The following is a 23,972-nucleotide window of genomic DNA, read 5'->3' as shown; positions in this document are numbered from 1 at the left end:
AAGAAAGGGACAGTTTGTCTCTAGTCAGTATAAAGCAGTGCATTACTTGGTAGTAAAATGTAGTTTAGGTACTATTAAGACAACTTTTGGGTAAGGAAAAAAAAGCAGTTTTCAGAATACACAAAGATAGTTGAAACATTTTTTTATTGAAGCAATTTCTGAAAATTTACTTAGTATTTAATTGAAAAGTTTCCTCAGTGGCTGTGAGAGTCTCTGAGCCTATTAATATGCATTCATATTGCACTGATTTTATCATCCACATAGAAACCAAGGTCATTAGGTGGGTCAATTTGTATTACTGGGTCTTAGGTTTGAGACGTTAACTTCACATTTGTGTGCTTTAATTCAAATTTGAAAGAGGACAGCTTTGTTTTTTCTTTTTTTTTTTTACTTTTTTTGTCATGAGGGATGGAGGATTTGGGGTTGTTTCAATATTCAGTAATATTAAAGTTTCTTCTGGTTTTATATTTGGCTGTAATAACTACATTTTTTTTTACCCTTTCCCCCTATTATTTTCTTGCTGGACAATACTCCCTTGAAGTCCTGATTTATTAAAAATAGGATTTGCCTGTTGTTTTTTCCAAGGATGTTAAAGTTTTCGAAAAAAAGATGATGTTTTGTGTGTTGTATATAAGGAGCTTTTCCTGCCTGAGTTCATCTTCTGCTCAGGATTGTGCTAAGTAATTTTTCCTCTTGGTAGAGCTATCAGATGGGAGAGTTCAATATCAGGAGAGTGCCTCTTTCCAATGGTCTGAGACTTTGAAAAACACCATGAATAGGTTTTCAGATCTCAGAAAGAAAGGAATATGTTGAGAAAAAAAAAATAAAACACCCATATCATCCAGTACTGTTTTAGTTTTGGTTTAGTTTTGTCCTTCTGTGTGGATCTATCCAAATGGGGCTTTCGTAGGTCCAGCCTGAGCTTCCAAAGATCAGCTTTGTCTGACCTTGTGTAACATGAGATGGACAAAGGTTAGAGATCCAGGTCTGCTCTTTTGTTTATTTGTTTGTTTGTTTTTGTAGTGGGAGAGGAAGGTGTGACTAAAAACCTGCAACCAAACAAGCACCCACAGGCAGCAAAACTGTGATGAGTAAAAGTCTAGATTGAGTAGCTGGTAGGTAAGTGGCAGGGTAAATATGGTCCCTCTATGCACAAGTATTAGACAGTTACATGCAGTGTTTTTGAAGCAAGAGAGAGAGAACAAAAATGTGGGACTGCTCAGGGAACTTCATTAGAAACCTAAGACTTCTTTCTAAAGGATTAGGCTGCTCTGTGGCCCAGAGAGCATCTTTGTGCTAGCACTGCCCTGTGGCTATCCTGCTGGCACAGAGCAAGTTTGAGGTGTTGTGTTTGATAGCTACTAGTCACCTCTGGATTTTTTTTTTTAGTAAAATCTGTGCACACATTGTAGTCTGCTCTAGTAGCTGCCCTTGGTCTCTGATTTAATTTTAACTTTTTTCTTTTCCTTTTCCGTATAAATTATTCTATGAGTTTTACTTGTGCTTAGTTTGCATTTTAATTAACAGAGGTTCCTCTGAAAGTTTGCATTCTGAGCTGCTGCTGAGTCCTGCGTATGAAAACAAATGGTCAGCTGTCATTGACCAAATAAATAAAGAAGTTTTAAAAGAGGTACAAATAATAAAAATACACGTTGCAGGCTTTTTTTAAAATTATTTAAACATCTGAGTTTTAATGTGTTCCCATGCACCAAACAGAAAAGACATGTATGTATTTATATAGGATCTGGTGTTTCTCACTCTCTCTTTCCTTCGATTTGCTTATTATGACTGGGTTCACCCAAACCAGCTGAAGAGTGGTGCCACTTTTGCTTTGCCAGCCTGTTCGTCTGTGACTGGAGGAGTGCGAGGAACTGGAGGTCCTGTTGTTCGCATTCCTCTGGCATAACTGCTGAGTGCTGGGGACCACTGGGCTGTGGGAGCCAGGTGAGGTGGCATGAGTTTGCTCCTGGAGCTTGCACAGGCAGCATGATGGTGGATCACCAACTGCTTTTGCTTGCTCTCCAGTCCAGTTGACTGAACATTGTTTCTTGGAGTAGGGGTGTTTATACAAGCTTTACACAAGTAGAAGTCAGAGTTAGCTGTTGCTGAAGCTGGCCCAGGAGCCTTATGAACAAGATAAAAATATATCTGTGATCTAAGAATATTCAGTGAGATTGAGTTAGCTATTGAATTTCTTTTTTTTTTTTTTTTAAAGAGGAAATATCACTCTTTTGCCTGAGATAAAAGTCCTACTGTGGTAGCTGCTGGAACTGAAAGGCAGTCTTTCTCTTCAGCCCATGGGGGAGCCGGGGTGGAACAGCCCAGGCAATGTAGTCAGATAGATACTAAGGCGATCTGTTTTGTTTGATAGCTGCTCATTTGAATAGCACTGAACTTGATTTTTCTGCTGCTGGCTTTTAGGCAGTACAGTATATTTCCTCTAGATGGTGGTAGGTACTTAAAAATTATATGTGTAGTATCTGTGTGATACCCTCCATAGTCGAGCTGTCTGTATGGATCTTTAAACATATGCTTGTTAAAGAAGTTTTACTAGATGCAGGAATTGGCTAGGAGAGATTTCAGCTTATATGACTGATGCCTGAATGAACCATGATAAAATTCAAGGAGCTTGCTCCATCGTCCACTTTTTTCACAGTCAGAAGAACAGTGAATTCAGCAAGTAGGAAATAATAGAGAATACCCTTGTGCCTGGTTTGCATTGGTGCATTACAATTTAGTAAGATGTGCTTGTGTGAGGGAAAATGAGACGAAAATATTTTTTAATTTTCAAGGTGGTGCTACCTTAAAATTGTGGTTAATAGAGGTTGTTTAAACTTCCCATGCAGCTTGGAAAAATGTCATATATATGTTTTTTAACTTTATTTTGGCACTGTGTCTCTTTATAGATCCTTTAAACATTAAGTACCGAAGCAGTACATAAAAATGTGACTTATCTCTTACAGGAACCCCAGTCAAATAGATAAAGTCTAAATCAAAGTAATTTTTCCCACCATTAGTGTTTGACAGTCTATGGTGTTACAGAATAGCTAGTTAACATCAATTTAGTTTACTACATGAACAAATGCCTTATAATAGGATTAAAAAAACCCTGCAGCACATAGTTAATACTGACAATTCAGTAAATTTTCAGGAGCGTTCAGTTTTAATTGTGTTCCAAAACATTTCTGTGGGATTTTTAATAATCCAAAGTGTGGATCACGTGTACTTAATTTTTGCAGGTGTATGTTTTATGCATGTGAACAATACGGGCCAGGAAGAAATCAATTTCAGGAGACCTGTTTTAATTTACAGAACTTAAATACTACACTGCAGCTTCTACTGTGAGTGTAATTTGAAAAGGAGCATCTGCATAGGCACTGTAGGGGCCAAAGGGCACTGGTCTGAACAACACTTATTTTGGAAGCCGATGGCATTTCCTCAGGAGCTGCATATGTGCCTGCAGATACAGGAGCTAATTCAGCAGAACGTCTTGTGCTCAATTCCTCCCTGAAAGCTGGCTCTGCTCTGTGCCACTGATCTCTTACGCTTTCACTGGTCCATTTCTTCTGTGCTTGTACTGGGAAGGTAAGGATGAGGTATGCCAGCCTGATTCCTGCACCTGAGCTGGGGTGGCTCCTCTGCAGCACTTCTCTGTGCAGGTTACTCTGCTGTGAGAGGCTGCCTGCACATTACCTGCGAGAGATGGACATGAAATATGGACACTTTCTCTAGGTTCTGTGCTGCTAGTGGTAACCTCAGAGCCAGAAGACTAACTCTAGTAAAACAAGGACTGAACATGATAAAGTAAATGAGGCTGGAACAAGAAGCTGGTGCAAACTAGAGGGAAGGGAAAAAACAGTTGGCAAGCTGCTCTTGGATCCAGTTAAAGTTAAAGAAATAGCTTCTAAGTATCTCACAGCTGTGAAATCATCAATTCCCTAGAAATTCAGGCAGGAAAGAGAAGCCTTTCTGCTGGCTTTTGCCCATGGGGTACTGAATGCGTTTGTAAGAAATTAAGTCTGGGGAGTTTCTGCTGCTTTCTTCCATGGTCTCTCTGTGTCTTTTCCCCTCATCCATTTTTACTAGCTCCTGCTCCGAGCTTTTTCTGTGAAGCTGGTTGTTTGCCTGCCCATGAGGCTTTTGAAAGACCAACAATGGAAAAGTGCTGGGTTTTGGTATCTGGAAAGTACAGCCTCTTCTTCTGGCAAAAGGATCTGAGGCTGCATGGACTAACCAGAATTCTTATTAGCGTCAGTCACAAAGGGTAGACTGCACATGTATTTTTAATGAAAGCTGGCATTATCCATTTGCTAATGTCACTTAGCTAAAAAGCTTCCTGCTTACTGCAGCTGATTAACCAAGTCTTGCCTTGCTACATGGATATGGCATTGCCTCTACACATGTGTAAAATTCATATACGTCATATCCAGCGGATGAACAAGTCCAGGAATCACGGATGTGGTTGCTGTTAATAGAGTGGAAGGTATTTATCTCTGGTATTTTGGAATATTTTTCTTTGCAGTATGCCAGGAATATCTCTTAATGTAATTGTTGATCAGTAGAGGGTTATTATCCCCTTCTTCCACTCTTCTTCTTCAGCACCTAAATTTGCAGCCATCCATGTATAGCGTTGTCAAAACCAGAAGTGGTGAACTGCTCAGGCAGAAAGTGCGCAAGACCTGTGTAGACCTTGTTTTGTAGTATCTAAGACATCCACTGAATGTACACAAAGATGATTTAGTCTGTTAGAAAGATCATTTTATGGGGAAATACACTGAAAGGCTTACAAGGCTCGATTCAATCCCCCTCCTTACAGCTAGAATCAATCTTAAAACAAGTTCTTTCTTGTTACATAATACCTGTTTTTTCTGTCTACTGTGTTCAGTGTCATAAATAACTTGTGCAGTGTTTCTTTTAAAATTATTGACTGGATTTTCCTTGGGCTGCTGCTTTTGTGCTTTTTTTGCACGGGTGCTTTCCTAGCTTGCTGCTTGTCTCAGAAATTTGTGCTGGAAACAGTTAAATGCAGGTGTGCTGGCACTGGAATGAGTTGGCTGAGATGAAATTATGAGAATAGAGTGTATAAAATAACCACGGAGCTTCCTGTCTGTAAGCCTCTCATCACATATCAAAATAGAAGTGAGAGATATCGGTATTTCTGTAATGTGTCTGAAAGTTGATCAGGAATTCTTTTTAACACTGGCAGAGGTTTCCCTGTGGGTTTTAAGCTTTCCGAAGCGTCTGGGACTCGGGGGGGGGAAAGAATACCTTTTTTTTAATGACTGCTGAGCACAGGCGATGTTAGCAATAAGAGCCCCCTTACCTGAGCTCTTAGACTAGCGTGAGCAGCAACGGTGCTTTGAAATTTGCCGTTTCCTATTATTGTTGAACGGATGGAGGCTTGGCACGAGGTAACCTGATATAGCCTGTTGTTGCAAGGAAGGATGGGACTTCATGTCCTGATGCCGTTTCCCATCTATAACCATTACAACAACTGTATGAAAGGGCCAGGCCCGATGCTGTCGCAACAAGGAGAGCTGCATGATTACCGGCGATCCTGGCTAGCACTTGCACAGCACTTCAGGAATTGGGTTGTGTGGCCAAAAGACTTAGTAAGAGGGAAGATAGCGGCCTTGGAGGGGTAAGGGAAGAGGCTCAGGATTTGGCAGTAGTTGTCTGAAGGGAACAAAGCTTTGAGGAGTTGTGATTATGTTGATCATTTGGGGTTGAAGGATGTCTGGACCTATTTTGTGGAAAATACAGGCTTGCAATTGCTGCCCTGCTGCTGCCCCGGACTCTTGTTATTTCAGAGGCTCATCTCTGCCGGTGCTGTTAAAGGGGGCTTCAGAGGAAACCTGAAGTGGTAACCTGGGAATAAGCTACCTGAAGGCAAAATTTCTGTCTTTCAGCTTGCTCTCACTTGGGTAGTGTTTGGAAATAGGTGGGCTCAGATGGGTAACCAGCTCAGAAATGTAGCTTTCAACTGTGGGTGATGTGGAGTGATGTGAATGTGTAGTGCATACCACCAGGTAACCTCTTGGTAGCTATACGAAAAAGCTGGGTGCTTGTAAATCGGTGTTAAATTCTCATAAAACTCCAATGACTTGCTGCAGGGAAAAGGGCAGGCAGCGCATTGCCCTCACTGCTTTGCTTGGTCCTCGTTATCACTTGCTGTTGGGCACCAGGAGTGTTAGGACTGTCAGAAATAGCTGCTTTGGAAATCTTGTTTGCAAATGTAATGCCAGATAGAGCTTGGAAAGTGAATATGTCTGTAGCAGCTCCTGGGGAAGGAGACTGAGGATTTTTGAGTTTTGGCTTTCTTTTAAAATACTGCTAAAAATAAGAAGGATTTCCTAGAAATCAGAAATGAGATAATTAGTACAACTATTAAGGCTAAGCATGCAATTCTCATACTGGTCTTTTTTCCAGCAGGATTTTCAGTAGGCTTATGGTAAGCAATTTTAAATTTATGTTATTTTTCCTCTTTAGAGAAAGAAATATGAAATTACATAAAAGCATCACCTCTTAAAAATGAAAAGGTGAAAAAAAAAATCTGAAATAGAAGTTACAGGAAGCTGTGCATACAGTTAAATAAAACAAATATAGCTTTCTGATACTTCTTATAAAGTAACATAGAGATCCTGAAATCTAGCATTAAATGTTTATAGTGACTTGAAGCATGCCAGGTCAAACTGTCACAGCTATTCAGATTGTCAAGTTTGAAATGTTACTGTGCATCCATAGAGAATTTGAGTTAATTGCTAAATAAAGATTTCCCCCACTTTTGTGCATGTGACATCTGTTGTATTTTAGATGTGGTTCTTTGTTTTTCTATTAATGCTCCTAAAAGTGTGTGTTTCAAAGTGTGGACTAATTCTCTCAAAAAAAAAGAGAATTGAAGTTAACAAAACAGAGAATCTGCAAAAGTCGAGAGTGAATGAGTTCATGGAAAATCTGTACTGTAATTTGCAGCTTGGTAGAAATATAGTGTATGTGTAAAGTGGAACAGTAAGTGATTTATACAATGAGCTCACTGGACATATGTATATACAAATGGGCTATGTTTACAATAACCTGAATAAATAATACTATTATTTTTTTCTACATTGGAAAGATAAGCAAATGTTAGGACATATTATTTAAGTAGATAGTAATTTCTGTGGAATATACTTTTAATTCTTTAAGTTTCTTCTTCCATGTCAACTTTGATTCTTCAGCTAGCACTGTAATTTATTTATGTATATCTGTTTATTATCTCTAACACATACATGGAACTGGAGGACTTTAATCCTTCACTAAAAAAAACAAAACACTAAAATTCTTTTAACTTCATCTTTACTTTCGCTCACATTTGATGCTTGGTGCTATTATCTTTCTTTAACCTAGGAACGACAGCGGCTGGAGACAATCCTCAATCTGTGTGCAGAATATTCCAAATCTGATGGCGACCCCACTGCAGCTACAACAGTTGCTGATGTTCAAAAAATTAACAAAGAACTCGAAAAACTTCAGCTCTCTGATGAGGATTCAGTGTTTGAAGATTCCCAGATGAATCTGGAAGCGAGGTTCAGAAGCCAGTTGAAATCATCTGCAAGTGATTCAGATTTCTCGGAGCTGAGCAACCACAGTCGCGGCACTGCTTCTTTCCTCCCCTCTAGAGGGTTAAGAGCTGATGAGCACTTCAACGAAAATGCGAAGCTTCCACCTTTTGCTGCTCCTGGCTTCGTGAAGGATGGCACCGAATCGTCCTACCTAAGCATCACACCAAAGGTAACGATCCAGGATCTAGGAAAGAGTGCAATACAGAGTTCGACTGCTCAAAATCTTCCTCTAGGAGTTGGCTGTCCTGGCAGGGGCCGGTTAGGATGGCTTAGGTGCAAGAGTTAATCTCAGAACTCACACAGTTTAGCAGCCAACAAATGATTATTTCATTTTCTGTGTAAGCTCTTGTTATTGAAAGTTATTTTTTTCATGGAGATACATAGTTCAAGAAGAGTTTTAAGATTTTCTGAGGGATTTGCTCGAACATTTGTAGCTACCTAAATAAGGGAACCCTTATAAGGTTTAGGAACCCTGCTTTGCAGTGTGCTGGGGTGTAGAAGGGAAGTGATACTCTGCTACCTTCTTCCAGCCTGAGGCTCCTTTCTTCTTCTGTAAGAGAAGGATGTTTTCTCATGGGCAAGCCAGAACAGTGGCACAGGAGGTGAAGAGGAGTTGGCTGAGCCAAATTAACTGCCCTGTCTTCTTTCCCATGTCTGGACCTGAGACACTTGTCAAGTCAGCTGTTCCCTCTCTTGGGGCACACGGCAGCATCCAGCCTCCTGCCTCTCTAACCTGATTCCTCTGTTTAATGTGCAGCTCCTTTCCTGTGCACTTCAAACTGCTGTTTCACAACTGAAGGGGAAATTATCCTTTAAAAAATGAACTAAGAGCATTCCTAACAATTTTCTTCAGCTAGGACAGTGGCAACCTCATCTGGGCTGGGGCAGAGGCCTTTCATCATCCTGGGTCGGGTGTGCCAGACCAGCAGTGCAGCAAAACCTGGTGGCAGGCAGTGTGTTAAATAACTACATTCAAGAGATAGAATCAGGAGTATAATAAGACCAAGCAAAGCCATAAAAGTAGGTTTCTGTTTACAAATTCACACCTTCAAAATACTTTCTCTTTCTCCTTTTTACTGTTATTTACACACTGTATGATCTTAAGCATGTTTACATGCCTAGCATGAATTGTATTTAACCTCTTGTATTCTTGTATTGAATTGTATTTAACCTCTGCTTAATTTGCTTACATTTTTTAGTCAATACACCTGTGTTTGTGTAGAAGAGAGTTGTGACAGAAAAAAACTTTTTATCTTATAAAGGAGTATCTCTGGAAATCTATCTGCTGAGTCTTTCAGTGTGAAATTATGTTGAACAGAAACGTGCTGTTATGGCTTTACTTGGTCTTTCTGTGTTGAAAAGGTAGTAAGGCATTTCACTTAAAAGTTACTGTCACCTTGCCTTTCTTTCCACTTCTTGCTTTCTTAGTGGAAGTCAGAGATCCTATTTTAAATCCTTATTAGGAAGTTGAAATCGAAGATGTTATGTCAGCATTATCTGAACAGGATACCGGACAAAAAGAGGCTTTCCTGTTAGGATTACTAATGCTAATCAAGGAATACCATTCATTCATTCATTGTAAAGAGTGTTCTACTACGCCCTGAAAAAAAGCAATAACAGACAACTGTGTTAATGAAACACAGCTCATTGTTTTAAAATATCGAGATCAGATTTGTCCAGGATAAAATGCCTGCTCTCAGAATAGCTATTCAGTAGCTGAGCCAAGCCTCTTTTGAGCAAAGCTGTGTGGTCCAGTGGTTAATGCGTAGCCCTGCATACAGCCCACTTCTAATTCTGATCGGGGACAATGAGCGAGCAGCCTTACCAGAGTAATTGGATCACGAGTCCCTGGCATCCGATGAACATGAAGAACACATTTGAAACTCAATGCTCTTTGATCTAGCCTTTGCTGGTGTAAGATCACAAGTATTTTCTTAATAATGCTGTTTAATTCTTGGCACAGTTACCTAGTAAGTAAATGACAACGAAAAGAGCAATTGCTGTCACTTTCTCAGTGCTAACTGGAGAGACAGAGGCAACTTTTGTCCTTATTTTACAGATGCTGCCCATCTTAATGACTGGTTACAAAAATATCCTATTCTACCTCCTGGCTTTTATTATATGAACAGCTGAAATTATTGCAAAAAGCATCTTCGTCTATCTGTGTTATTTTTATAAGTGAAAAACTAGATTTTAACAACCTAAATAGCACAGCATGTAAAATATTCTTAAAGGTTAAGTTTTAATAATTCCTGTAGAATGAAAAGTATTTACCGTTAGGTATAGTATTTACTTCCAATGCCTGGAAGTAAAGTATCATGTTTGTTTCTCTTATGCACCTTCTAAATATAGAAATAGCAACATAGGATTTAGGAAATATGTAACGGGTTCAAAATCAGTGCAGTACTGTACTTGTCTAAAATGAACACAATATGAAAGAGGGAGGGAAAAATAGTGTTTAACTCTTGCTCTACTAAACCTCTTGTAACATGCAACTGCAGATACCAGAATGCACAAGTGATGAGCAAAGAGGGCAGGAGCTTGGTCAGCTGGAGGAGGAGCGCATAGTAATACTAAATAACTTGGAAGAACTTGAGCAGAAGATCAAAGATTTAAATGACCAGATGGATGAATCCTCAAGAGAGGTATGAAATGCATTTTGGTTTTATATGTCTTGCTTGTTAGGTATGCCTACATAGCATAACTCTGATGGGTTCAGCAAGTACATAGGAAACTAATGGATGTATGTGGTCTTAATATTCTGTGTTTTTTCACCAGGATTAGGCACAGGATCATGGAACAGGCAGTTTTCTACTATGAAAGTTATTTTTCACCAGCTGGGAGATGGATATGGCACTTGGATTAGCCTTCCCGGCTATAACCATTATACTCCTAAGTAGAATTACAAGTCTTGCTTGTTTAATTGTCACTCAATTGATCTGAATACCTTGTACCACTTAGGAGTTTTATGGTGGTACCTTGTGGGAACATTTAATGAGAAAGGAAGCAAGACAACTTCCTCTCAGGCCTCCTTGGCTGTGCAGTAGCAAGGGTATGTTGGCATCCTCTTGACTTCTGGAATCTCACAGTTGCAGACTAAGCTGGCCAGGCATTTGGTTTGTGCTTGCTTCAGTTATCAGGGGTAGGAAGGAAACAGCTGTTCCAGAAGGTTTTCCTGTGGAGTTTGGGCAGAGAGAGTTGGTACAGTATCATAACAGGAGGAAGCACAGAGAAGAGATAGAAAAGCGAGGTTTTAGAAAAAAGAAATCTTCAAACTAAAGTTGGTTTGGACTTATGTTGCAGTATTTTATGTTTTACTTTTTTCTCAGATTTGTGATCTCTTTTTAACTTACTTCTGTGGCAGTAAAACCTACTTTTCTTTTTTTTTTATTATTATTCTTTTTAAAATATTTATCTTGTGAATAATCATCAACTCACTCCCCTTCCCCCAGAAAATAATGTGTATCAAGATTTCTTCTTAATCTGGACTGCTTCTGAAAAATGTTTTGTGTTCCCAGTTGGATATGGAATGTGCCCTTTTGGATGGGGAACAGAAGTCTGAAACAACAGAGCTGCTGAAAGAGAAGGAAATACTGGATCATCTAAACAGAAAAATAGCTGAGCTGGAGAGAAATGTTATTGGTGAAAAGACAAAGGTAACTGGGTTATCTTAGCTGGCTGTGTGCTGTTCCCCTCGATCTTCAAAATACATTTGTATGATTCACATATTGAGGGAGCTTATTTTATGAAGCACTGTCTGTAAGTAAATTTACTCGATAAATATGGAAGAAAAAAAATAGCTCTCTCACTATCATCTCCTGTAACAATCTTGTTTCTCAAGGTGTGCTTGACAAGCAAAATATAGTATGCTTAAGTAAAAAGACCTGATCTCCTGTGAAGATATTTTTGATTAATAAGAAATCCATATAGGGCTTGGACTTGGGTTATCTGTTGTTTAAAAGAACAGTATTAATTGGACTGTTCTACTACCTTCCATTGTAGGTTATATGTTTAGAATTTTTTAAAAAATCCTTTCTCAGCAAGGGAACAGAGTTAAAGAAGGCTGTTGTTTCAGAAGATGGCTTTATCTGTTCTTATATAGAATGATATGTAAGACATCTATCAAGTGTGCAATTTTAAAGAAATTATGTTGGTTTATTTTGTTTGCTGACTGACAATTTTAGTACTGTAGAACATTCTGTGATTAAGTCCAAGGAATTATTTCTCCTATACAGTCAGATAATTAATTGCATTTATTTGCAAAATAGGATAGCACTGTAATAAGATTTTAAGTGCAGAGGTGGAAGGGGCCTGCAAGACGGAGCTGTGAAGCTGTCCCCCTCAAACCAGGGAGCACTTGTTCTCTCCTTCAGGCTGTCTGGTGGCCTCTCCAAGCAGGTAGTTCCATTCCTCATGGGGGATGTCCGTGGCCCATAATATCTCAAGGTCAGGAAGTTTTTTTCCGGGGCTTTCAGCCAGTAAAAGCCATTCCTTTTTAAATTTCATCCTCTATTTCATAATTTAAACCTGTCACTTGTGAAAATACTCTAGCTAGTTTCTCCCCCTCTTTTTTTAAGCTTTCCATAAATAACTGGAAGTCTTCTGCATTATTTACTTTCTCTTAGACAAGCTGCATATTTTTAGCTCTTTCACGGTTCAAATTTAATTCACATCTTACAGCTTACATTGTTTTATTCTGAGCTTTTGTCTTCAATTTCCGCCTACGCCGTCATGAGCCTGAATGCTGTTTTGTGGCTGCACTCATCAAGCTTGTGCCTGTGCAGGATGGTGCTCCCACCTCTGCCTCGTGGAGTGACAGCACACGTTCTGTTTAAGCTTCAACTTCTGCGGACTTCCTTGCCTGTACTTTTCCATGTTCTTGTGTATTCCTCAGTGATCCTTCAGCTTTTGTGTTGCCTGTGGTCACATTTTAGATTGTCAACGAAACATGTTTCATACTTGTTTTTTTAGTATAAAGATGAGTTTACAGTTGGTGATAATACATAGTTGGTACAAGCAGATACTCCCCAAAAGCATGCTGCTAGAAGTTTTGGTTGGTAGGTCATAACATATACTGAAATTCAGAGATCTTTTGCCTTTTATATTTGTTCTGTAGTAGACTCAAAGTTGATGAAACTAACAGAAATTACTCTAACACCTGTAGGCTGTTTAAATTTCCTTGCAATCATATGATGGAAAATTAGTGTGTAGCAGTCAGAAAATTGAAATGCTAGGTCTAGTTTAAGTTTTCAGTTGAACTGAAACATGGAAATCAGCCTAGAAAAAGCACATCTGTTATTTAAAAGGCAAGTTCACTCAAAACATTTTTTTCAGTATGAAGCAAGCCACTAGTCAGATCAGTTACAATATTTTATCTCTTTTCTTCTGTGTTCCTTTTTGGTTTTTTAAAACAATCAAAAAAACCACTCAGCTGTTATTGCTACTCTAGACTTAAAGCCATGGCTCAGTTAGTGCTGAAACTATCTTTGTAGAAATAAACTCAAAGAGACCCCACAGGATTTGTTCTAGAAGATGTCTTAAAGTGTTGCATGAAAATGAAAGTTTAAAAAAGAAATGGAAGGCAAGCTGCTGTGAACAGGCAAAATATGAAGTGACAGCTCAGGTATTCTGGAGAAAGTAGTGTCAGTCAGCAAAACGGATGGCGCTGGTCATGTCAACAAATAAAAGCTCTGTCTGACTTGAAACAATAGCATTTTTTAAAACTCGACTTGTGTATCTGTGTGTTTAAAGCTGCAGCCCTGCAGATCTGGTGTAAGACAGACAACATCTGTGCTCTGTAGCAGTACAGGATTGACTCTTTCCCAAAAGAGGTGCTCAGATGGAGGCAGTAGGTGGTCCTTATTGCTGAAATAATTTGGAACTTCTGATATCCTCAACAGAATTAAGGGTCAGGTTTTGGCCAGTAGTTGCCACCCTGTTGATGGTACTTTTTGTGTTGTATCTTGCAAGAACATGCGTCCCAGTGTCCACACAGTGGTCAGAGTTTCTACTAGTTGCCTGAATGTTCTACCCCTAATGATACTTGTGGTCTTGGTTTTGATGGATCTTCCTGGCAAGAAACTGTCAGGTCCCATGGTTCGGACAGTGGTTACGTTTCTGTCAGAGCAAGGAAGCGATATCTGAATACACCACATGGTTGTCATCTTGAGGTGAGAGGGAGAGCTAATTTCACTCATGAAATGATGGTGGAATGTTAGTGCCATACATGATGGCACTTGTCTCTGGAGCGACTTGAGCATCTCCTGGAATTTGACACTGATCTCAGCACCTGTTTGACAGGAAACCCCAGCCTGGTTGTGTTTCATGCTTACCCATGGCACCTATTTGAAAAACTTGTGAAATTCTTAAAAAGAGAGATCATAAACTACAACCCAATTATTGGGCCATGTGAAGGACTTGAAATAGACTGTAGGTGGAAGCTCTTATACTGCTTTCTCCCCGATTCCTTATTTTTTTGAATGCCCTGTGTGCGACTCATTTAGATGAAGACACAGTTTTGCCAACTTTTACACAGTTTTAAAGCCACAGTTTCTAGCACTTGTGAGGTGAAAGAATTGCCTGGAAGACATACTTGATGGCAGAAGAATTCTGAGTTGAATTTTGGGCTGTGCCAGTGTGCTCTTTGCTGTGGTACAATGTTTCTGTGTCCCAGTACCTTGCTTGTAAATCAGGAATGGATTTTGCAGGCAGGTTTGTACATTATAAGGTATGCTGCTTTCTGATCTCATTCGAGTGTTGTGCTCAGCCCTTCCTAAACACATGGCAGGACTAATGGTGAGGCAGAAGGAGTGAAGCAGTAGGGAAGATAATGTAGTGCATGCCCTGTGATGAGTTACAAGTGTTTGTCTTGCTTTTGTGAGTAGGCCACCACTCACGTTGTAGAGATCGATGCAGTTAGTGTGATTTACTCAGGTTTTGGAAATAAGAGCTGTGAGCAATTGCCGTTTAGAAAAGAAGATTATGGAGCCTTTCAGCACTGTTGTAGGACTCATCTGTTTCTGGCTGTGGTGCATATCTGCGAGGTAGAAGTGCTGACAGGACTCAGTTGTCCTGGCTGTGGTAGCTACATCCAGGTTTACAGGTATCAGAAGGGAGCCACCTTTCTCAAAATGGCAGGAGGGTCTTTGCTCAAGAGCTTGCAGGGCTCATCGACAGGGCTTTAAACTGGATGTGAAGCGGGAGAGGGATAATACCAGGCCAGCCTATGACAAGCTGCAGGAGGACAGGCAGTGGTTGGAGGGATGGGGTGCTGGTATGAGCCCTCCACCTGCTGCCCTGGGTTGTGCTGGGGGTGCCGCAGCACAGTTGAAGTCCTGTGGAGGTGAGCAGGAGGCTCCTGAGGTAGTAGGTGTCAGGAAAGAAACTTCCACAGAACATCTTAAGGGAAATAAGGGATCTTCCACTAAGAAGGCGATGTGGCCAACGGCCCAGGTGTGAAGTGCCTCTATACAAATGCACAAAGCTTGGGCAATGAACAGGAGGAGCTGAAAGCTACCATGCTACTAGAAAGTTATGATCTGGTTGCCATCACTGAAACTGGGTGGGACAAATCCCATGACTGAAGTGTGGCTGCAGGCTGTTCACAAAGGACAGATGGGAAGGAGGGTGGAGGCATTGCCCTCTATATCAGAAAATGGATGAGTGTGAAGAGCTGTCTTTGAAGAGTAGCCACTATCAGGTTGAAAGCTTGTGGGTCAGAATAAAAGACCAAGGGACCAACAGGAACCTTGTGGTTGGTGTATGCTACAGGAGAGCCAGCTGTTGAAGCCTTCTTCCTCCAGCTACAGGAGGCTTCATGCTCGCAAGCTCTATTCGTACTGAGGGACTTCAACCACCCTGACATATGCTGGAAAAGTAGCACGGCAAGATGTAGGCAATCGAGGAGACTCCTGGAGTGCATTGAAGATAATTTCTTAGCCCAGCTAATAGACATCCTCAACTGAGGGGATGCAATACTGGACCTGGTAGTCACTAATACAAGTGAGCTCATCAGTGACATCAAGTTCAGAGGCAGACTGGGTTGCAGTGATCACGCATTGCTGGAGTTCAAGGTCCTGAGGGATATGGGACAGGTGAGGAGTGTAGTCAGGACCCTAAATTTCAGGAAAACAGACTTCTAGCTCTTCAAGTTGTTACTCAGTAGGACACCCTGGGACATGGTTCTTGGGGACGAGTGAGCACAACAGAGCTGGCCGATATTTAAAGATGCTTTCCATAAAGCACAAGAATGCTCAGACCCCAGATGTAGGAAATCAGGCAGGGAAGGGAAGAGACCAGAGTGGCTGAGTCGAGACCTGTGGGTCAAGAACAAGAGGCAACTGCACAGACAGTGCAAGCAGGGGCAGGGAACGTGGGAAGAGTATAGGGATGCTGCCCAGTTGTGTAGGGATTGGCTCAGGAAGGCCAAGGTGCAGCTGGAGCTAATTTGGCAGGGGAAGTGAAGACTAACAAGAAAGGCTTCTACAGGTATGTCAGTCAGAAAAGGAAGGTTAAAGAGAATGTATCTCCACTGGTGGCTGAAAATGGTGACCTTGTATCGATAAGGAAAAGGCTGAGGTACTTAACTTTTTTGCCACAACAACTTCACTAACAACTGCTCTCCTCACCCGTCCTGGGTCAATGAACAATAAGGTGGTGACCAGGGGAGCAAAGCCCCTCCCACTGTAGAGGAGGATCAGTTTCATGACCACCTGAGGAACCTGAACATGAAAAAGTCTATGGGACCTGACAAGATGTATCCCAGAGTCCTGAGGGAATTGGCTGATGTGGTGGCCAAGCCGCTCTCCATGATATTGGAAAAGTCTCAGCAGTCAGGAGAAGTCCCTGGTGACTGGAAGAAGGGTAAGGTTGTCCCTGTTTTTAAAAAGGGTAGAAAAGATGACCCTGGGAACTACCAACCTGTCAGCCTCACCTCTGTGGCTGAGAAGATCATGGAACAGACCATCCTAGAAGACATGCTAAAGCACGTGGAGGACGGGGAAGTGATTAGTGGCAGTCAGCATAACTTCATCAATGGCAAATCCTGTGTGACCAACCTAGTGGCTTTCTATGATGGGGTAACCACAGCAGCGGACATGGGAAAACCAGTGGATGTGATCTATCTGGACTTCTGTAAAGCCTTTGACACGGTCCCCTACAACATCCTTCTCTCTAAACTGGAGAGAGATGGATTTGATAGGTGGGCTGTTTGGTGGATAAGAAATTAGTTGGATGGTTGTATTCAAAGAGTAGTGGTCAATGGCTCGAGGTCCAGATGGAGATCAGTGACGACTGGTGTCCCTTATGAGTCGTACTGGGACTGGTGCTGTTTAATATCTTCATTGATGGTATTGACAGGGAGACTGAGTGCAGCCTCAGCAAGTTTGCAGATGACACCAAGCTGAGTGGTGCAGTTGCCACACTGGAAGGATGGGATGTCATCCAGAGGGACCTGGGCAAGCTGGAGAAGTGGGCCTGTGTGAATCTCATGAGGTTCAACAAGGCCAAGTGCAAGGTCCTACACCTGGGTCCCCAATTTCAGTGCAAGATGGGGAATGATGTGATTGAGAGCAGCCTTGCAGAGAAGGACTTGGGGGTACTGATTGATGAGAAGCTCGACATGAGTCGGTGATGTGCGCTCACAGCCCAGAAGGCCAATCATGTCCTGGGCTGCGTCAACAGAAGCATGGCCACTAGGGCGAGGGAGGTGATTCTGCCCCTCTGTTCCTCTTTTGTGAGACCTCGTCTGGAGTACTGTGTCCAGTTCTGGAATCCTGAACATGAGAAAGATATGGAGCTGTTGGAACGGGTCCAGAGGAGGGCTACAAAAATGATCAGAGGACTGGAGCACCTCCCACACTAGGACAGTCTGAGAGAGCTGGAGTTGTTCAGCCTGGAGAAGACAAGGCTCAGAGGAGACCTTATAGCGACCCTCCAGCACCTGAAGGGGCTTCAAGAAAGCTGGGGAGGGACTGTTCACAAAGGCTTGTAGTGATAGGACCGGGGCAATGGGTATAAACTGGAAAGGGATAGATTTAGACTAGACATAAGGAGGAAATTCTTTTACAGTGAGGGTGGTGAAGCACTGGCACAGGTTGCCCAGGAAAGTTGTGGATGCCCCATCCCTGGAAATCTTCAAGGCCAGGTTGGATGGGGCCCTGGGCAGCCTGATCTACTAAGAGATGTCCCTGCCCATGGCAGGGGAGATTGTAATTAAGTGATCTTTAAGATCCATTCCAACTAAAACCTTTCTATGATTCTATGATTCCTTTTTTTTTTTGGAGGACCTTTGCCTGATGTCATGGTGGAAATATGTACTCTGGGACTCTTCTGTCAACCTGGGTACCCTGTCCCTCTTCAAGATCAGAAATCAGGAGCACCTGGCAGTGGATAACTCATCTTTTGTTTTAATACATTCATTTTGTCCACATGCTTTTGTAGAAATGTTTTTTGGTTATTAGCAGAATATCCCAGACATGCCAAAACATTTGAAGCTCGGCTTCTTTGCTAAATTAGTACTGCTAAGGTTTTCAGGAATTGAGTCAAGGAAAGAGCAGCTGTCCGATAAGCCACCAGCAATCAAAGTTAAATATACCAGTGGTCTCTTCTCAATCCTTTCTGTTCTGGATTCAAAATTCCTACTGTTGCTTTCTGTCCCAATGAATCTGACAAATTTATGCCTTGCAGCATAGCCTTTTAAGTCCTTCCTGGTCGGATTCCAGTTCAGAAAGATGTAAGCAAATGTTTTAAATTGATGAATTATTGTGTCTATAAGATTATTAATTTCCATAAGACACAATACACAAGGTAAAGTATTTTGAGGAATACTTGCATCCACTGGATATATATGTACATAAGGATATTTTGTAGAGAGAACACTAATGAGGAAAAAGATGCTTATGAAGACTCAAGGAGGAAAACCTGAATTCACAAGCTTTCTTTTTTTAAAACAGTCATGAGGAAAATAGAATGACTTGTACCCCTAAGGGAATCTTATTAGTGTTGTCTAGGTGTTGAAGACTATACAGAATTCTAATTTTCTCACTTGAAATTCTTTTCTTCTAATTTGGATAGTTATTTCCTCTTCTACATTTGTGAAGGAGCAGTGTGCTAGCATTGAGGGTTCTCTTTTGACTCCCCATCTGTTCACTAGAACAACACATTGCAACAGTTGGGAGACAGCTTAGAAATTAAAAAAATCTTGAGTTGTCTTAGGAGCACAACTATTGTGATTTTTTTACTTAGAGCTGAGTGATTGTTTACTGTTATTTAAAATGCTTTTTAACACTAGCTTTATAGATGCATGTGAAACAAACGTTGAGATCTCTCATACTGTTGCTATCGCTGTCTACAGTCTGTTATTATATAATAAATCAATTCCCACTTGTACAGTAAAAACTATACCTTCTTCTATCATATTATGCTCCTTTTTCATTGCCCCTAATGGTTTCTTTCATGAAACGCACAGGGATTTAGTAACAAACTAAATCATGATAAGTTTTATGGTTCTGTCCTAAAAGAAATCAAGGAGTGCAGGGAGGACTAGTCTGAAAAATATGGAAGAGGAGCATATATGGTTTGTGCACAGGAGGATCTGTTTCATTTCAACAGTATCTTTTTAATCAGAGGTGTATGTGGTCTGATTTGTATCAGCCATAGCAATGGAAATGCTTTCAATTTGCAAATGTGCTGAAAGAGTTGGTGGGCTTCAGGTTTAACACTCTCCCTGAATGTACTAGTGCCCCTTTCAGCAAGTAACCACTGAAAAGGAGGTAACAATTCCTAGCTCCTTTTCTGTTAAGGACTGAACTGTTTTCTTACAAATTCATGGCAATGGTTAAGCCAGTTTCTTCAGTGAGTTGTTTAAAGTTAAATTTTCTTGCTCTTCCACTTATTCTCCAAAATGTTCTACTGAGTGGACAAATTCACACCACTTCTGAGAAGAAAGGAGTAATTTCTGTAGTCTACTCTTTCTCCTGTGCTTCTAGCTTTTGCTGTAGATTCTTTTGAAGAAGTGGAAAGGTGTTTTTTCAAAGTATAAAGGAATAAAGTTTGGCTAGAAGTGAAGGCATGAAGGTGAGATGGAGAAGCTTTTCTGAACAAAGAACTGCATGTGCTTCTGCTTATTTCTCAGAAACCTGTGAGAGTTGTGAGACTAGCTGACTCCATACTGAGAGACAGGGCATGCATGTCTGAAGTTTAGAGTGGGTGATGACGTGTGGCTACTTTAAAACATGATTTGCAGGTGAGTTGACTTAGATAGATCTTGGAGTACTTCAGACTGGAATGTTTTGAAGTATAAGAGCCTATTGTATAGGAAGGCATTCAGATTTTTTTTTCCCCTTCATTTATGGCTTGTAGATTTTGCGGTTTCTGTTTCTTTTTGAAAACTACGTACTTGGGGGAGGGAGAGAGCAGAGCATGGGGTGATGTTTGGATGGAAGGTTGTAGAGTGAGCCCAATTCACTTAGTCATACATTCCATTTCACAGTGACCTTGTAAAAATGATACAGAATCACAGAATCACAAGGTTGGAAAGGACCCATTGGATCATCGAGTCCAACCGTTCCTAACACTCCCTAAACCATGTCCCTAAGTACTTCATCCACCCGTTCCTTAAACACCTCCAGGGAAGGCGACTCGACCACCTCCCTGGGCAGCCTGTTCCAGTACCCAATGACTCTTACTGTGAAGAATTTTTTTCTGATATCCAACCTGAACCTCCCCTGACGGAGCTTCAGGCTATTCCCTCTAGTCCTGTCCCCTGTCACTTGGGAGAAGAGGCCAGCTCCCTCCTCTCCACAACCTCCTTTCAGGTAGTTGTAGAGAGTAATAAGGTCTCCCCTCAGCCTCCTCTTCTCAAGGCTAAACAACCCCAGCTCTCTCAGCCGCTCCTCATAAGACTTGTTCTCCAGCCCCCTCACCAGCTTTGTTGCTCTTCTCTGGACACGCTCCAGAGCCTCAACATCCTTCTTGTGGTGAGGGGCCCAGAACTGAACACAGTATTCGAGGTGCGGTCTCACCAGTGCCGAGTACAGAGGGAGAATAACCTCCCTGGACCTGCTGGTGACCCCATTTCTGATACAAGCCAAGATGCCATTGGCCTTCTTGGCCACCTGGGCACACTGCTGGCTCATGTTCAGTCGGCTGTCAACCAGCACCCCCAGGTCCTTCTCTTCTGTGCAGCTCTCCAGCCATTCTTCCCCCAGTCTGTAGCGCTGCATAGGGTTGTTGTGCCCCAAGTGCAGGAGATACGTTTCTTACTTTGATTGTTTACCAATTTTTGTCTGGATTTTTGAGAAGCTTTCTCTGTTTCATCCACATTTACTCCGACGCCTTTCTGTGGAGTCTACCATTTTATTCAGGAAGGTTGGTTCAGAAGGCACACATACATGCTGCTCTAGAGTTTTAGCCTGCCTGCAGTAGAAAAATACAATGAATGACAAATAGAAAGGCAGAAGTTTTCTGCAGAAGAGGTTATAGGTATCTGCTAGGGTTTTAAGTAGCTGTATTGATCAGGTGTAGGGCATCCTTAACCACAGGAGACAACACTAAAGCAATTGATCTCTTTCTGTTACTCCCATTCTTCTGGGGGTTTTGATTGTTTTTAATACTGTCCTTTTGTCTTCTCTTGTCCTTGTCATCTGGCATGTGTTGGATATATATTCTTTTTTTTCTCTCCCTTGACTCTAAAATCAATTCTACCATATCTAACGGTTGATTTCCTTTTGTGATCTGCGTTGATCACTTATGGTATGCATTCAGACCACGGATGTTCTACTGATATCCTGTGTCTGTGATCTTGGGGGACAGTGTTACTTGTCAATTCTTTCTACTGCTTATCCTTCACAATATTCAGATACCATCCAAAACTGATCAAAGCTGTGCCCCAGCATCTTCAAAAAAACAAGTCAGTCCTGCTCTGTATCCAAGCTGACCCCAAGTTCATTTAACATGTATCTAGAGGCAGACCACAGTGGAAGCTGGGCAGCAAGCTAAGACCAGATGTTATGCTTTACTGAGCTGTACTTCATTTCTATGGAAACAGGATGTTAAGAATTCAGCCAGACTGCAGTTAATGTGATTCCGGAGTCAACCGTGGGGCTGGCAAGTGGTTGTCTGAAAAGAAATGTTTAACAAGTACAAGCTTATGCAGTTAAATGAGGATGAGCAGCTGGAGTACATGGATTTTGTTCACAGCTCTGCTGCCGGCTGCTCTTGAGCAAACAGCTTGCAGAGTCAACCACAGGCCTGACTGAACTGCGTCTTGCATTAAGCTTGCAAAGTTATTAATCTTTTCTCTGTTGAAAGAACTGGCCTTCATCCATTTATAGGAAAGACTGTATGAAAGAAATATGATTATTCATTTTATTTATCAAATTACTTTTGTGAATTAAATGAACTTTAATAATGCACAGCCAGAGATGTCAGTAAACTTAACTCCACAGCTGCAAAACTTATAATGCCTCTCATTGCTGAAAGTGATATTTCCTGTTAAGAGTGCACATTTTGAAGGGAGCCAGTGTGGTGGGATGTTAGCACTTCCTATGCTATAAATAGACCAGATGAGTATCACTTTCAATCTCAAAGGAATACATTTCTAATTTCTTGAGGGAAGTAACAGTATCTCTGGCAGGATTCTCGGGGAGTTTTATACTTGCTGATGATGTCTCCTCACACTCCAGATTTGACTTTCTCATTAACGAATGAACATGCTTGTTGCAGCATATAGACATTTAGACAACTATTAATAGCTTCAGAAGGACAATATTGCAGTAAGATTAGAGAAGCCCTTGCTGCTTTAGATTGCTAGGTGGGTAGAAAAGGAAAACAGGAAACAAAGTGACAGACCGTAGGTTGGATGCTAAATAGACAGCAAGGTTTGTGAGGAGGGGAACCAGCAGTTTATTCATAGATTTCTTCCCATGTTGGAAGTAAGGATGATTCAGCAAATGGGGTTTCTTGAGGACAGAGTTTTAGAGGTGACCTCTCAAGAGCTGCGTGCTCTTCCCTCACTGTGCAGCTTGCACATGCTATATCCTCTGTATTTCTGGCGCTTGCTGCAACTGTTGTAAGACAGAAGCTAGTACAGGAAGTCCAGGTAATTGATTATTCTGTCTCAGTTTCTCATTTTTACAAGCTTAAAAAACCATTAAATTAACCTTTCGTGTTCAGCATTTTGTTTGTCTGATTGTATGAACTGAGAGAATGCACATGTAAATGAAAATAACAGAGTTGGGAATTTGACATTGGGCTTGAATAAGAATGCTTCCTGTTGTAGGAAAATTAAATCCTAGCCCCTGATATCTTTCAGATTTAGAGATAAAAACATAAAGCAGGCAGCTAATACATGTTTGTTACTGTGCCTTCATGGTGTATGAGGGTTTGAGAACTGTCTGAGGAACAACAAGGAGAACATTTTGCGGAAGGACAACCCCCCAGTTTGAAATGGCAAGTACTATGTACTAAAAGTTGTTCCTTCTCTGTGGCATAAGGGTTCTGCAGAGAGTGTCTGATCATATAGCACCTGCTGAGCCATGCATTTAATTTTAAAATTAAATGCTAGTTGGGACTGGGAAGAGGGCAATGAGTGGATGCTGTGGCAGAATTCAACTCTTCTTGGAGTGTGCAAAAGAAGAACCTGAAATTTTGGGTCTGATACTGTTGATTTTTGAGTATTAAGGAGAGTTAGAGACCATCTGAGAGGAAATGTATAGCTACAGAACAAGTAAGAAAAGGGAGCTATACTATTGTGACTCTAGAAAGTATCAGAGAGAGCTGGTCAGGGACTTACTTGATTATTTATCCCAGGCATATCAGGCATATTGATTTTTCCAGTTATTGATTGCTCAGTTGAAGAAAATACATCTGCTGTGTTGGCCAGCATAGATGCAAGTAAAAGGCATTGAAAAAAATTCTCTGCATTCTGATTTATTCGTTCCCAAATTTTGGTCTACAGATAAATAATAGTCTACAAGGTAGCTTTAAGTCATCTGCAGCCTGTCTTTGGAGTAGTGCTGTACAGTAAGTCATGTAGTGTTTTATTACAAAGATGTAAAGGTTAAAGGCTTTTGAAGGTGAGAAGCTGTATGCCGAATACTGCTGCTCAAGTGGAACGAGAGGAAAGCTGAAGTAGTTGGAGATCAGGGAGATCCCCTTTGTTCCCCAAGAACAGACTGCAATTCCTGTATCCTGAAGCAATTTTCTAACTCACTTGGCATTTACGCTGCAACAGGATTTCCTGGCCCAGAATTATTTCTTTATAAAGATCTGTCTCAGTCTGGCTTTTTCACTGCTTGCTAAATGTACTTACCTGCACAGATGCAAATAGGCATATAATATTCTCCTGGGAAGATCCATTTTCCCCTCACT

At 41.2% G+C, this 23,972-nt stretch overlaps 1 protein-coding gene across 9 annotated transcripts in view; it reads left to right on the top strand.

Moving 5' to 3' along the window:
- Nucleotides 1–23,972, top strand: part of PHLDB2 (pleckstrin homology like domain family B member 2) — an 86,578-nt gene that overhangs the window by 31,906 nt on the left and 30,700 nt on the right. For all 9 annotated transcript variants that reach the window (XM_054066622.1, XM_054066632.1, XM_054066659.1 and 6 more), the window contains exons 4-6: nucleotides 7,387–7,770; nucleotides 10,103–10,246; nucleotides 11,120–11,257. In XM_054066622.1, coding sequence (XP_053922597.1) covers nucleotides 7,387–7,770; nucleotides 10,103–10,246; nucleotides 11,120–11,257 — 666 coding nt within the window. The remainder of the gene's footprint in view (nucleotides 1–7,386; nucleotides 7,771–10,102; nucleotides 10,247–11,119; nucleotides 11,258–23,972) is intronic.

The sequence above is a fragment of the Cuculus canorus genome, chromosome 1, assembly GCF_017976375.1.
Source record: "Cuculus canorus isolate bCucCan1 chromosome 1, bCucCan1.pri, whole genome shotgun sequence".
Classification (NCBI taxonomy): domain Eukaryota; kingdom Metazoa; phylum Chordata; class Aves; order Cuculiformes; family Cuculidae; genus Cuculus; species Cuculus canorus.
This window is presented reverse-complemented; position numbering and strand designations above follow the sequence as displayed.